General features: G+C 34.3%; 1 protein-coding gene and 1 long non-coding RNA gene across 2 annotated transcripts in view; one reads left to right on the top strand and one right to left on the bottom strand.

The window, feature by feature from the left end:
* Nucleotides 1-12,772, top strand: part of LOC111492311 — a 25,466-nt gene that overhangs the window by 7,170 nt on the left and 5,524 nt on the right. Inside the window, exon 2 of the long non-coding RNA XR_002719847.1 lies at nt 99-104. This is a non-coding gene — a long non-coding RNA (uncharacterized LOC111492311). The remainder of the gene's footprint in view (nt 1-98; nt 105-12,772) is intronic.
* LOC111492309 (histone-lysine N-methyltransferase SUVR4-like) overlaps nt 1-12,772 on the bottom strand; it is a 19,878-nt gene that overhangs the window by 5,392 nt on the left and 1,714 nt on the right. Inside the window, exons 3-4 of the mRNA XM_023141605.1 lie at nt 11,496-11,760; nt 6,317-7,011 (exon numbers count right to left, since the gene is read on the bottom strand). Coding sequence (XP_022997373.1) covers nt 6,317-7,011; nt 11,496-11,760 — 960 coding nt within the window. The remainder of the gene's footprint in view (nt 1-6,316; nt 7,012-11,495; nt 11,761-12,772) is intronic.

The following is a 12,772-nucleotide window of genomic DNA, read 5'->3' as shown; positions in this document are numbered from 1 at the left end:
AAAAAAAAAAAAAAAAAAAAAAAAAAAAAAAACTTTGAGAATTAATGGATCTCTGTTGGAAAACCATCTAAACCTTCCCAAGATTCTCTTCAAGGGAGAATTCAGTAGGAGAAAATTTTGGGGACGTTTCTGTTCCTCTTCCAAATATTATATGTTTTAACTATTACAAGTCCTTTAATGCTAAGCTTAGAAATAAAAAGTTCTTAATCAAGGGCAGAGAAATACTACAGAACCAAATACAACATCCTTCACAAAACCAATCTGAAACTTCGACTGATGAACATGTAAAGTCTAATAACCCTTCTTATATTCCTACTTCAACTATTGTATCATCTTCTATTCCTACTTCTTCAACTATTATATCTGACTTTGATGTTCCTATAGCTGTTAGAAAAGGCATTGAAGTTGCACCTAACCTTTCAAACCGTTATAAATAAAACATTCACATCCAGGATAAATACCTTGTTTGTTCCAAGGAAAACACAAAAAGCCTTAGAAACTCCAAATTGGAAATTGGCAATCATGGAGGAGATAAATGCTCTAAAACAAAAAGGTACTTGAGAAATAATAGATTTGCCAAATGATAAAAGACCAGTAAGGTATAAATGGGTTTTAATGATTCCCACAAAATGTAATGCAGATCATAGTATTGAATGTTATAAAGCCGGATTGATAGCTAAAGACTTCATTCAGACCTTTAGAATTGATTGGTAGGAGTCATTTGCTCATGTTGCTAATATTAACTCTATTGAAGGTCTTTTATCTCTTGTAGTAAATTTAGATCGACCTCTCCACCAGCTTGACGTGAACAATGTTTTTTCAATGGTGATCTTCAGTATGAGGTTTTTATGAACTTACCACCGAGTAAAAATTGAAAATTACAGAAATCTCTTTATGGTCTCAAACAATCTCCAAGGGCTTGTTTCTAGTGTTTTGGGAAAGTTGTATCTAGTTGTGGATATCTTCAGCGTGAAGTATCTCATACTATGTTTGTAGTAGACCATGCTATGTTTTATAGACATTCTAAGAATAATAGGATCTCAATTTGGTTTCTATATAGATGATATTATTCTCTTAGGTGATGATGAAACTGGTCTAGCTGATTTGATGGAAAATCTTGCAAACGAGTTTCAAATCAAGGACTTGGGGCATTCAAATATTTTCTAGGAGTGGAGTTCACAAGATCAAAGATATTGAAAAAACAAGGTTCCTTGGCTGCAAGATAGAAGAAACTTCTATTGAACTCAAATTGAAATTACAAGCAAAAAAGACAGAAGAAATAATGGATAAAGAACAATATTAGATACTTGTGGGAAGATTAATTTATCTATCTCATACTCATTCAATATTGCGTTGCAGTGAGCACGATAAATCAATTTATGCATGTACCTGAGCTGGCTCACTTTGAAGGTGTTTTATTCAAAAAAACACTATAACATTCGAATAGAAGTTTATATTGATCCAGAGTAAGCATGTAGTGTTACTAACAAAAGATCTTGTTAAATCATCACCTAACCTAAAAACTTAAGTTGAGATATACGATAAATTTAATTATATCAATATTTTAACGCTCCCATCCACTGTGGGCTTGAAAATTTGTATAAAGCCCAACAAGTGGAAATCAATTGGAGAAAAAATGATATTATAGGGGTTCAAACACAAGACTTCTTGCTCTCATACCATACTAATCCCCACTAAATCCAAAATCTTAATTAGAGTTACGATAAATTTAATTATATCAATACTTTTTGTTTGTAAGCTCTCTTAGTCTTGCAGGAAGTTGATATTAGAATAGTTCTTCATTCTTTAACTACTTCCTTGTTTAATGGAATTACACAAACATTCTTTAAACAAAGGTCATTCCTTCAACACGTCCCCTCAAGGTAAGGAATAGATATCATCAATTCCTAGCTTGGGTACTTATGAAATGTGAAGTATTTTTGTTAATATATCTGCTAGTTGAAGTGGTGAGGGCACAAAACTAATGCATACTATCCCCTTCTCTAATTTCTCTTTGATAAAATGTCGATCAATTTCAATAAATTTTGTCTTATCATGTTGGATAGGATTATATGCAATATTGATAATTCTAATCGGCAAATGCTCTAGCCACCACATTTTGCTTTTGGCTTCTCCATGTTGCTAAATTACCTCCAAGAAAAGTATAATATCTCATTTAGATCTTGTCCACTATCAATCCAATATAGTCATCATTGGTGTAAGCTTACCTGCAAGAGAATTGTTCCGTTTGAATAAAATTTATTTTCCTAAAGTTCCCTTAAGGTAACATAATACTCTATATACTGCCTGAAGGTGAGGCTCCAGCGAACCATATATGAATTGGTTGATTACACTTGCTGAGTATGCTGTCTAGTCGAATGTGAGCTATATATATAAGCCTCCCTACGAGCCTCTAGTACATTTTTCCGTTCACCGCATGGTCTTTTTTCATTTTCCTAATTTCTAATTTGGATCCATTGGTGTTGTTGCAGATTTACCTATGCTTTTCCTGTTTCCATCAATAAATCAACTACATATTTCTATTGTGATATGAAAATACCCTAAGCTGAGTACGTTACTTCAATACCAGAAGTACTTTAGCCTTCCAAGTTCTTTGATCTCAAATTCTTTCATCAATTTTCTTCTTAATTCAAGTTTTTCTTCTTCGTTATCTCCAATGACTATGATGTCATCTACATATACTAAAAGCACTATAACTCATCTTGATTCTGAATGTTTGATAAAGAGAATGTGGTCTCTTTAACTTTGCTTATACCCTCTTTCATTAGTGAATCTTCCAAACCGCGTCATTGTTTTAGTCCATATATGGCCTATCTCAATTTTCATACCTTACCTCTTGAGCTTTCAATCCGGGAAGAATTCTTATGTAGATTTCTCATCTAGATTGCCGTGAAAATGCATTCTTAACATCATACTATGAAAGCTGCCAATTTAAGTTGGTAGCTAAAGATAACAATATTCTTACGATATTCATCTTTGCAACTAGGGCAACTGTCTCCTGGTAATCTTCATTGTAAGCTTGAGTGTATGCCTTAGCTACTAACCTTGCCTTATACCTTTCCGACATCCCATCAGCCTTGTACTTGGTGAAAAGCCACCTACACCCAACTATATTTTTTTCCTTTTGGCCTGTCCACAACTTCCCATGTGTTATTCTTTTTAGAGCATGCATTTCTTCTTTCATAGCATCCTGCCATTCTCTTTTGAATAAAGGTTCAAAAACTGTGTTAGGTATAACAATTGAAATTAGACTCACAATGAAACTCTTATGTGATGGAGATTGTTTTCAAAGAGAGGGAGTTTGATAGAGGGTATAAAGGTCATTTTATGCATTCTTTAGTAGGTTTTTTGGAAAGCTATAGGTCTATCATCTATTGGTAATTGTGTTACATCCTCATTTTGAGTAGAGTCAGATGTTTGTACTTGAATCGGCTATGAAATGACTTTCCTTCTAGCATATATCTGAGAGAACAACGGATCTGGCAATGGAGGTAGAGTGTATGGTTTAGTTGGTTCAATAGTTCCCCATGGACCCTCTTCAATCTCCCCTTGACGAGAGGCCTTAGAAAAGAACAGTTTATGCTCGGTGAATATCACATCAATTGAAGTATAAGACTTTCTAGATGTAGGGTTGTAGTATTTGTACCCCTTTGTGGTCGAAGAATATCCTAAAAAGGCACATTTTATTGCTCTTAGATCAAGTTTACTCTTTGAGTGTTGTGAACATGAAGAAAGGCGGTTCACCCAAATATGCAAGGTATGAGACGATTTGATGTTCGAAAGTGAGGATGAAATAATTGAGGACTTCTATGGGGATTAGATTATTCAAGACACGAGATGAGAGACGATTGATCACGTGAATTGCAATAAGAATTGCCTCTCTCCAATAAGTTTTTGACATGTTTTCATAAAAAAGCAATGCTGTCCATTTTTCCTTTTGGTCACTCCATTTTGTTGTGCTGTTGGTATAGTAACACACGAAGAATCATGGATAATATTTTTAGAATAGAAATATGGGGATAAGATTTGATTGAAATAATCTCTTGCACTGTCATTTTATATTTTGATTTTGACTCCAAATTGGAGCTAAATCATTGAGTGAAAGGTAGTAATAATATTACTAACATCTGATTTTTGTTTGAAAAGGAATATTCATGTGATCCGAGTACAATTATAAATGAATGTAAGAAACCGACGAGCACCAGAAAAACTTGGAATAGTTGAGGGTCCACATGTATCACTATGACTCAAACAAAAAAGGATAGACTTTTATTTTGACCGGTGAGAAAAGATATACGAGTATGCTTGGAGAATTCACATGTATCACACTAAAAATCAGAGACTTGAAATTCTTGAAACAAATTTGGCAACATAATTCTCAAAACTCTATACGAAGGATGATTCATGCGAAAGTGATTTAACCAAATTGAATTCTTATTAGAGAAACTAAGAAATGACACAGGTACAGGGCTAGTTGTTCTCTCAGGTAATTGCAAGTAGTATAGGTCATTCAATTCCTTAGCAAGTCCAATTGTCCGTTCCAATTTTTGGTCTTGAAAAACACGACATGATGAGGAGAAAATAGCATTATAGTGGCTGTCATAGGAAAGCTTTTGTATGGAAAGGAGACTAATAGATAGTTTTTTGGGACATTTTTTAGTGTAAGGATTTGAGAAATAAATATATCGCCTATTCATGCAATGGTGGCACTGGTTCCATTTGTCACTGTAATTTTCCAATTACTTGGGTATGGTTAATATGTTTTAAATAATTTTGAGTGAGAGGTCATGTGATCAGTTGCACTGAAAGACTTACTTGAAGAGTTAACCTAACTTATTTCTAAAGAGCTTATACAAAAAGTGAATGAAGAACACCACCAAGCTCTCAATCTCTTCATTATTGAATCCACTAGTCTTAATAATTGGCACCTTTTATTCCTCTGTGATGTACACTTGTGCATTTGACATTTATCCCTTGTTTCTCAAACTACAAACAAACGCATGTGCTCTTGCAAACTGATGGATGAATAAGTGAATAAATTGATAGTGGGCTTGGTGCTGCACTTGTGGTGAATGAAAGCTAGGAATGCTAATGCTAATGTTTTGGCCTTCCTACTGTGAACACTCTTTAACGTGCTCAGATTACTGTTCAATGCTAACGCAATGCTGGAACAATGATGTTTTATTGGTGGATGGTAGCTATGAAGGCTTAAAATGAAACTTGGTCAAGGTGGAGTTCGATAGCTATGAAGGCTCCAAATAAATTTCGTTAAGGTGGAAGATCCGTAGTTATAAAGGTTATGTTGATCAATCAAATCTCCCAGAATAGGACTCTAATACCATGTTGCAAGTGTAAATTTTTTTGCTTGCTATAAATCTGATCTAAATAAATCCCTTGATACTAGGTAACAATAGGGAGGTCAACTACTTCCCTTATTTAATGGAATTACACAAATATTCCTTAAATCAAGTTCATTCCTTCAACATTAATTGTATCAATGCTTTAATAGATCTACTTTAAGTTACTATTATTTCGTTGGAGGGAACCTAATCACATGACATAGCATTAAAAAAAAATAATAAAAAAAAGGTGGTGTAATGTGTAGTGTTGAAGCAATATGTAGAGTTTTAACACATGGAATTTGTAGATCAAAAGGACATTAGAAGAATTGAGGTTATCACAGATAGCCCCTGTACAAATCTATTATAACAAGGTTGTCATCTATAGCTTATAATCCAATTCTACCTCATAGAACAAAACATATTGAGGCTGACAACCATTTTGTTAAAGAGAAAATTGAAACAAATATAATATGTATTTCTTATCTTCTCACAACAAAGCAAAATATTGATGTATTGACTAAAGGACTACCAAAGAAACAATATGAAAAACTAAGGGACAAGCTGACTATGGAAGACGTATTTAAACCAGTTTGAGGGAGATTGTTGGTTTGTCTAATATTTGTAAAAATTTATTAGTTAATATTCATTCAGTTTAGGTTTACTATAGTCAATAGTTTTTCCTTATTTTTTTATTGGTCTTTCTCCTATATAAAAAGGTCTAAGTTGCTCATATTTGAATAAGAAAGAATATTACAATGCATAGAAAATTAATACAATATGGATTTCAGTACAAGTACTATGTTTTAGCATTTTATGGAAGTACTTTATTAAATGCGGTTGGTAGTGAACAAGTTAAATCAATAATGTCCAGTAACTCAGTAAGTTATACAAGTTGGAGGATAAAAGCAGTTTCAGAACAGTAACATCATAGGAAGATATAAGGAAAATCTGACCTGCAATTTGCAAGAAATACCTCGTTGTACAACTCGATTTCCACACTGCATGTCACATCCACATTTGCCCCAGCATTCTTTGATAAACTTCCTGAGCAAATGACCCTTGCATCGATCAGGCTTGTAGCCATTCTTTAACCTCTCAATTGGGCAATCTTCACAATAAAAGAGATGCTCCTTCTTAGGCTCGCATCTCATAGACATACATTGATTTAGAAATTCTTCTTTCAGTAGGCCTTCTCGTGTGTAAGCAAATTCCCCACCAGTTTCACGAGCACAAGCACATGGATAAGATGATAACAGGCAATCACCTGAGCAACTTGAACAGCAATCATCCTCTGAAATCCGAGCCAGTGAAATGTTGACACTGGCGTTCTGAAAAATTAGATTGTTTGGTATGTAATTGAACTTGGGGATAGACTCATTTCCTAATTCATTGACCCAAGATATTTTGACTTTCTCTGCACCCTTTGTCAAGTCATGCATATGATGCAAAGAACTATTTGTATTTTTTCTGTTATGTTGATCACGAGAAATTGGTCTCACATGCTCAGAGGAAGTTGAACGCTTGCTACTGTTACTGGTGCATTGATCTCGAAAAAGTGCAGTATTCAATGACCTCGCACACTGAGAAGAACTTGAGCCCTTCTGATGTGATTTGCATCCCATGTTACCATTTGTTAATGCTTTCTTATCTGATTCAGCAAAAATGAAGGTTACTACAAAAATTAACAACAGCTTTAAAAGAAATCTCAACTGTAGATCATCTGTTAAAATAATTGGTTAAAAGTAACAATCAATTACAGATAACTCAATATTTTCTCAGAAAATCATGGTTTTTCGGCTCTTGTAGATGATGCAATGGATAAGTCAGTTTAGTAAATTTTACTTCTCCGAATAGCATGAACAAGTATCACATGACCTAGTTGGCTTAAATCATTGTGTCACGGCGAATATATATCCTTGTTCTAGATCCTGTCTACCAAACATATGACGACTACTCAGCAGCACTATTCCTGGTTGAGCTGTTTATGAACATGAATTGAAGATAAGATGCACTCCCCAATCTCAAGCCAGTGGAGATTGTCAAAAAGCTATTCATTTGGCATTAATGGAAAAAAAAAAAAAAAAAAAAACGTTTAATCACAACAGGTTTTAGATAAAATTCCATCTACAAGTTCGGTACCATGTTTCATCCATAAAATTCATGGCAACAATAATGTCAGCTTTTGACTTCAACTTCTTCATGGTTTCCCTCCAACCAAATTTTCAGGCCTACCTCACTAATTATATCAATTAATTAAAGGGAAATCGTAACACAGTTAATAAGAGGAATTATAATGTGGTTAAGACTGTCCATATTTGTAAATTTGTCACATGAAAAAATAATTTGCAAACATGACAATTTTTCCCTGGTATATTGTTATAACCTTTTTGTAACATTGAAATATCTAATATAAAGTAGATTACTGGTTTACCATTTATGTGATAAAGTACATTGCTAATATACCAAATATTAAGTTTATCACTAAAATACCATTTTTATAGATAAAGTACATTACAAATGTATACCAACACTATCTTTGTATCATCGATGAAGTACATGATATACCATTTTTAGATCACAGGTAAAGTATATCGTTGATATTTCTAATATAAAGTAGGTCACTAAATCTACGTATACCACCGACATATGAGTTTTTAAACTTGTGCCATTTTTACAAAATGTTTTATCATGTGGCAAATCTATTATTATCACACAACCCATTTTCATCAACTAGGTCAAAGCTTGAAACAAGAAACCTGGTTGAACACAACAAGTTGTGGGAAATACTCGCACTCTTTATTAACACCAATCGAGAAGAGATTACAAGACACTATGTAAAACTACTGCACTTTGTGCTTTGGATTTTTTGGGATGAAAACCTTGGTAGGTTGGCGGGGTATTTATAGTACATGCTAAACAATTTATTCCTAAAATATCTAACTATTTATTCCTAAAATACTTAGGTATCTTTATTCCTAAAATACCTAAATCATTTTCCTAAAATTTCTAGATATCTTTATTCCTAAAATACCTAAATCATTTTCCTACCATATATAGACAATGGGCTCATACAATTATTGCGCTTGACCCTATTAGGCTAGTGATTATATTTTAACACTCCTCCTCAACACTAGTCCACATTCGTTGCACCATGTTGAGCTGATAGCGAAAGCCCTCATATTTGTCAGTATTCAGCTCTCTTGTAAACAAGTTTACCACTTGGTCATCCGTATTCTTCTTTGAAGACGTTCTCTCTAATAAAATGGTAATGCGTCTCCACATGCTTTGTTCTAGCACGATATCTCAAATTTTTTGCTAGGCAAATCGCAGATTGGTTGTTGTAATGAAGTGGTATTAGATAGTCAATTTTCTGGTGTCAATTTTCCATCAAGGGTTTCAACCATGTACTTTCCTGAGTTGCTCCAGCTAGTGCTTTGTACTCTACTTCTCTAGTTGACAATGATACTGTTGGTTGTATTTTGTTATACCAAAAAATTGTTCTCGAACCGAGCTTGAACACATACCTAGTGCTTGACCTTCGGGTATCATGATGCCCTGTATAGTCAGCATCACAGTATCCAACTAGCTTGGTCTTCACTTCTTTTGTACAAGAGACCATAATCGATTGTACTTTTGACATATTGCAAAACCTGTCAAGCTGCATATAAATAAGGCTTCTTCGCGCTTTGCATGTACTAACTAATGACTCCAACTTCATTTTCAAATCAATTAGGTTGGTTCATGTAGATCTCCCGGTCCAACACTCCATGCAAAAAAACATTCTTCATATCCATCTATCATAATTTCCAATCTTTAATTACCATAAGTACTGGAGGAACCTACACGATAGTGATCTTTGCTACTGGACTCAATGTTTCACCATAGTCTAGTCCATATTGTTGAGAGAACCCTAAAGCTACAATCTGAGCTTTGTATCTCACGATTGATCCATCTAGGGTACACTTTATTTCGTAAATCCACTTGCAAAAGATGGATTTGACATCTCATGGTCTTGGCACTCGATCCCAAGTTTGATTTTGCTCTAAGGCTATAGTTTCTTCCTTCACTGCTTGTTGCCAAGCCATATTTTGTGATGTTTCTTCATGTCTCTAACCCTTTAACTTCGTCTTTTATAATAGTTGTATTGGCATGCTTTAAATTTGGCTTTTGGATTCTTTCTGATCGTTTAAGTTGTTGAGGTGCCCTTTGTTTTTCACTATGTTCGCTTGATTGAGTAACTTTTTACTCACCAACACAATGTCACTTGGATCTTCTGGCACAGCAGCACTTAAGCAAATGTGTACAATTTGCTCCATCATTTTCTGTGGTAGAGTTTTTTCAATGTTGTCCAAATCTTATAGTACTTCCTTCTCCGAGGGCCACCCTACTTCCATTGCGTCACTCTGATCGTCAGCCATGTGGTTTGAGCATCCTGAACCAATGATCCAGTCATCCTCGTAATCGATATATTCTCCTATCATTGCCATGAGCGCTAGTTCGTCTTCTTCTATGACACATATTGCCTCTCCATCCCATTCATCCTCCATCTCCTTTTTTGATGTTGTCACATTGCTTTCAATAGATTTTTTCTTGGACCAACAATCCCTGAACATGTGACCATTTTTCCCCAATTGTAGCGAATACCTCCAAATTTATTCACCTGAGAGTTATTGTTGTCGTTCCTCTAAGCTCTCCTTGGTTGTGCAGTTCCTTGATGGCTTCTTCCTTTGTCACCATTTTTGTATCCACGTTTGGTAGACGACTTATTGTTGCTCTGACTTTCACTTGTGTAGAGTGCTTCTTCTTCACCCTATAATGTGATTTCACCCATTTGCTTAGTCATGGCTTCTTGACTAGCTAACAAATTTTCAAACTCTACAAGTGATGATTGGGCAGGTCATCCTCTTCAATCGAGCTTCTCCAATGGCGAACTTCAAGTCTAGTTCAGTAATCTCCCGACAGATCAACTTAACTTTGTGAAAGTATTGAAGAATCATCATGTCACGTTGTGAAATTGATAGCAACTCATTCTCCAGAAGTTGTAGCCTTGTATTGTTCTTTCATAACAACATCATGAATGTGTCCTATGCTTCTTTTAGAGTCTTATTATCTCAAATGTGCTCTAACAACTCTTCTTCGATTGTGGTTTTCAAGGCAAACATTGATTTGCCTGCTTTGATTCTCTATTTGTGCAAGGCGCCATTAGAATCCTCCTCTAGCGGCGTAGTTTCACACCTACCAACGATCTCCTAAAGTTCATGTCCTTGTAAATAGGACATCATGCACGTTGCCCACGTATTGTAGTTGTTGTTGTTGAGTTTCTTAATTCCTCAAACCATTTGGATATCAACCATCGTGTTGGTAAGAACTCAATAATACCAAACAAGCCTTTCAACACAAAACCTGCAAAATCACGAACAACTCACAACACAAAGAAATTTACTCACTAATAATCTCAAGAAATCGTTTTTGATGTGGAAGATCAAACAGCACTGCAACCACAGAGCATATTAAGAATTCCAAGAGATCAGACAACCTACACTAACCTCGCTTTGATACCAGATTGTTGAACACAACTCTTTGTGGGAAGCACTCACACTCTTTATTAACACCAGTCGAGAAGAGATTACAAGACACTTTGTAGAAACTACTGCACTCTGTGTTTTGGATTTCTTGGGGATGAAAACCTTGGTAGGTTGGAGAAATATTTATAGTAGAGACTAAACAATTTATTCCTAAAATATCTAACCGTTTATTCCTAAAATACAATAATTCTTTTCCTAAAATACTTAGGCATCTTTATTACTAAAATACCTAAATCATTTTCCTAAAATATCTAAGTATCTTTATTCCTGAAATACATAAGTCATTCTTCTAAAATATGCAAGTCATTCTTCTAAAATATGCAAGTCATTCTTCTAAAATACATAGACAATGAACTCATACAATTATTGGGCTTGACCCTACTAACTAGTGATGATATTTTAACAAACCTATCAATAAGTTTTATTATCATTAGAAACAGCACACTTGGTATTCACCATATTTATGATAGAATCAGATAATTACATGACGTTCCTTAAAAAGAAATATTGGCATTTTCAATAGTCAAATTCTTTATAACAAATTTACCTGGAAAAACTACCGAAACGGGTTTCACTGATGACAACATTTCACTGGGCCTAATGACTAATCCTTGTTGAGAATCTTGAGACGAGTTTGTAGTTTTATGTCCAAGATCTACTTCAGAAATTTTATCCTTCCTGACAATTAATTTACGACCTGAGCTACCGGTGATAGACGAATCCCGATTCGATTGTTCTCCATCACGTGATCTCTTTAGTGGTATCAAAGACTTTTTGTCTTCCACAAGACGACCTTTGTTTCCTTCTAGTCCCTATTCACAACACGTTAAGAAAAAACACTAACACTATTGAAAGGATAAATGATAAAAGAAAGAGAGAATAAAAACTATCATTCATATTAGTAAGTTTTAGAGGAAATCTAATATGCAGTACTGCTGGCCAACAAATTGGACAGGCATGCACCCTTTGCCAATGACATATATAGTTTAATGCACAAATATAGGTCTCAAAGTTTCGACTGTGCCTAAACAGATGTGAAACATTAAAGTGTCTACTAAGTTCCAAAGCTATCGATTTTAATATCTAAAAGAACTTGAACTCTTCAAACTGTCAACTAAGTCCCTCAACTTTCAATTTGTGTCTAATAAATTATGACATATGCAATTTTTTTAAAAACTAACAAACTTATTAGACATAAAATTTAATTCTCTTATTTGATAGGATTCAAAACATTACAATTCTAAACCTTAAATTTTATGTAAACATAAAAATTTTTAAAATGTTGAATAGGTCCAAGTCCCTCATAAGCTTTTTATTGAAGGTTTAGACTCTATTAGACACTTCAATAAAAGTTCAGAAACCTATAAGACACAAGTTTAAAAGTTCAATGACTAAGCTTGTAAATTAGCCTATGATATGGCCAAACATTTACCAAAACAACAGTTTCAAGGAAATCCTTGATGTAATATTTTTGAGACATTTTTTTCTCTTTTCAGCATTGATTAGTGACTCAAAGCAACTAACTCTAGCGTTGTGAAGACATTGATTAACCAAGTTCCTATATACCAGTTGAAATTGCACTCTATAATTCACTTAGGTTTGGTGGATATGATGGTTTAATGAGAGGGCCATAGTTTGATGAGAAGAGACTTAATTTGGTTGAGTGGTAAACGGATACAGCAGAAAGATCCTGTTTATGTAAATAAAATGAGACCATTTGTGATATCAATCAACAGAGAATGTGGTAATGAAAGCGCTACTGAATTAAATAAGAAATTCAACGAAAAGTTTCTTCCCTACAAAAAAAAAAAAAAAAAAAAAAAA

This window comes from Cucurbita maxima, unplaced genomic scaffold, assembly GCF_002738345.1.
Source record: "Cucurbita maxima cultivar Rimu unplaced genomic scaffold, Cmax_1.0 Cma_Scf00017, whole genome shotgun sequence".
Classification (NCBI taxonomy): domain Eukaryota; kingdom Viridiplantae; phylum Streptophyta; class Magnoliopsida; order Cucurbitales; family Cucurbitaceae; genus Cucurbita; species Cucurbita maxima.
The sequence above is the reverse complement of the archived record's forward strand: the minus strand, read 5'-3'. Positions and strand labels throughout refer to the sequence as shown.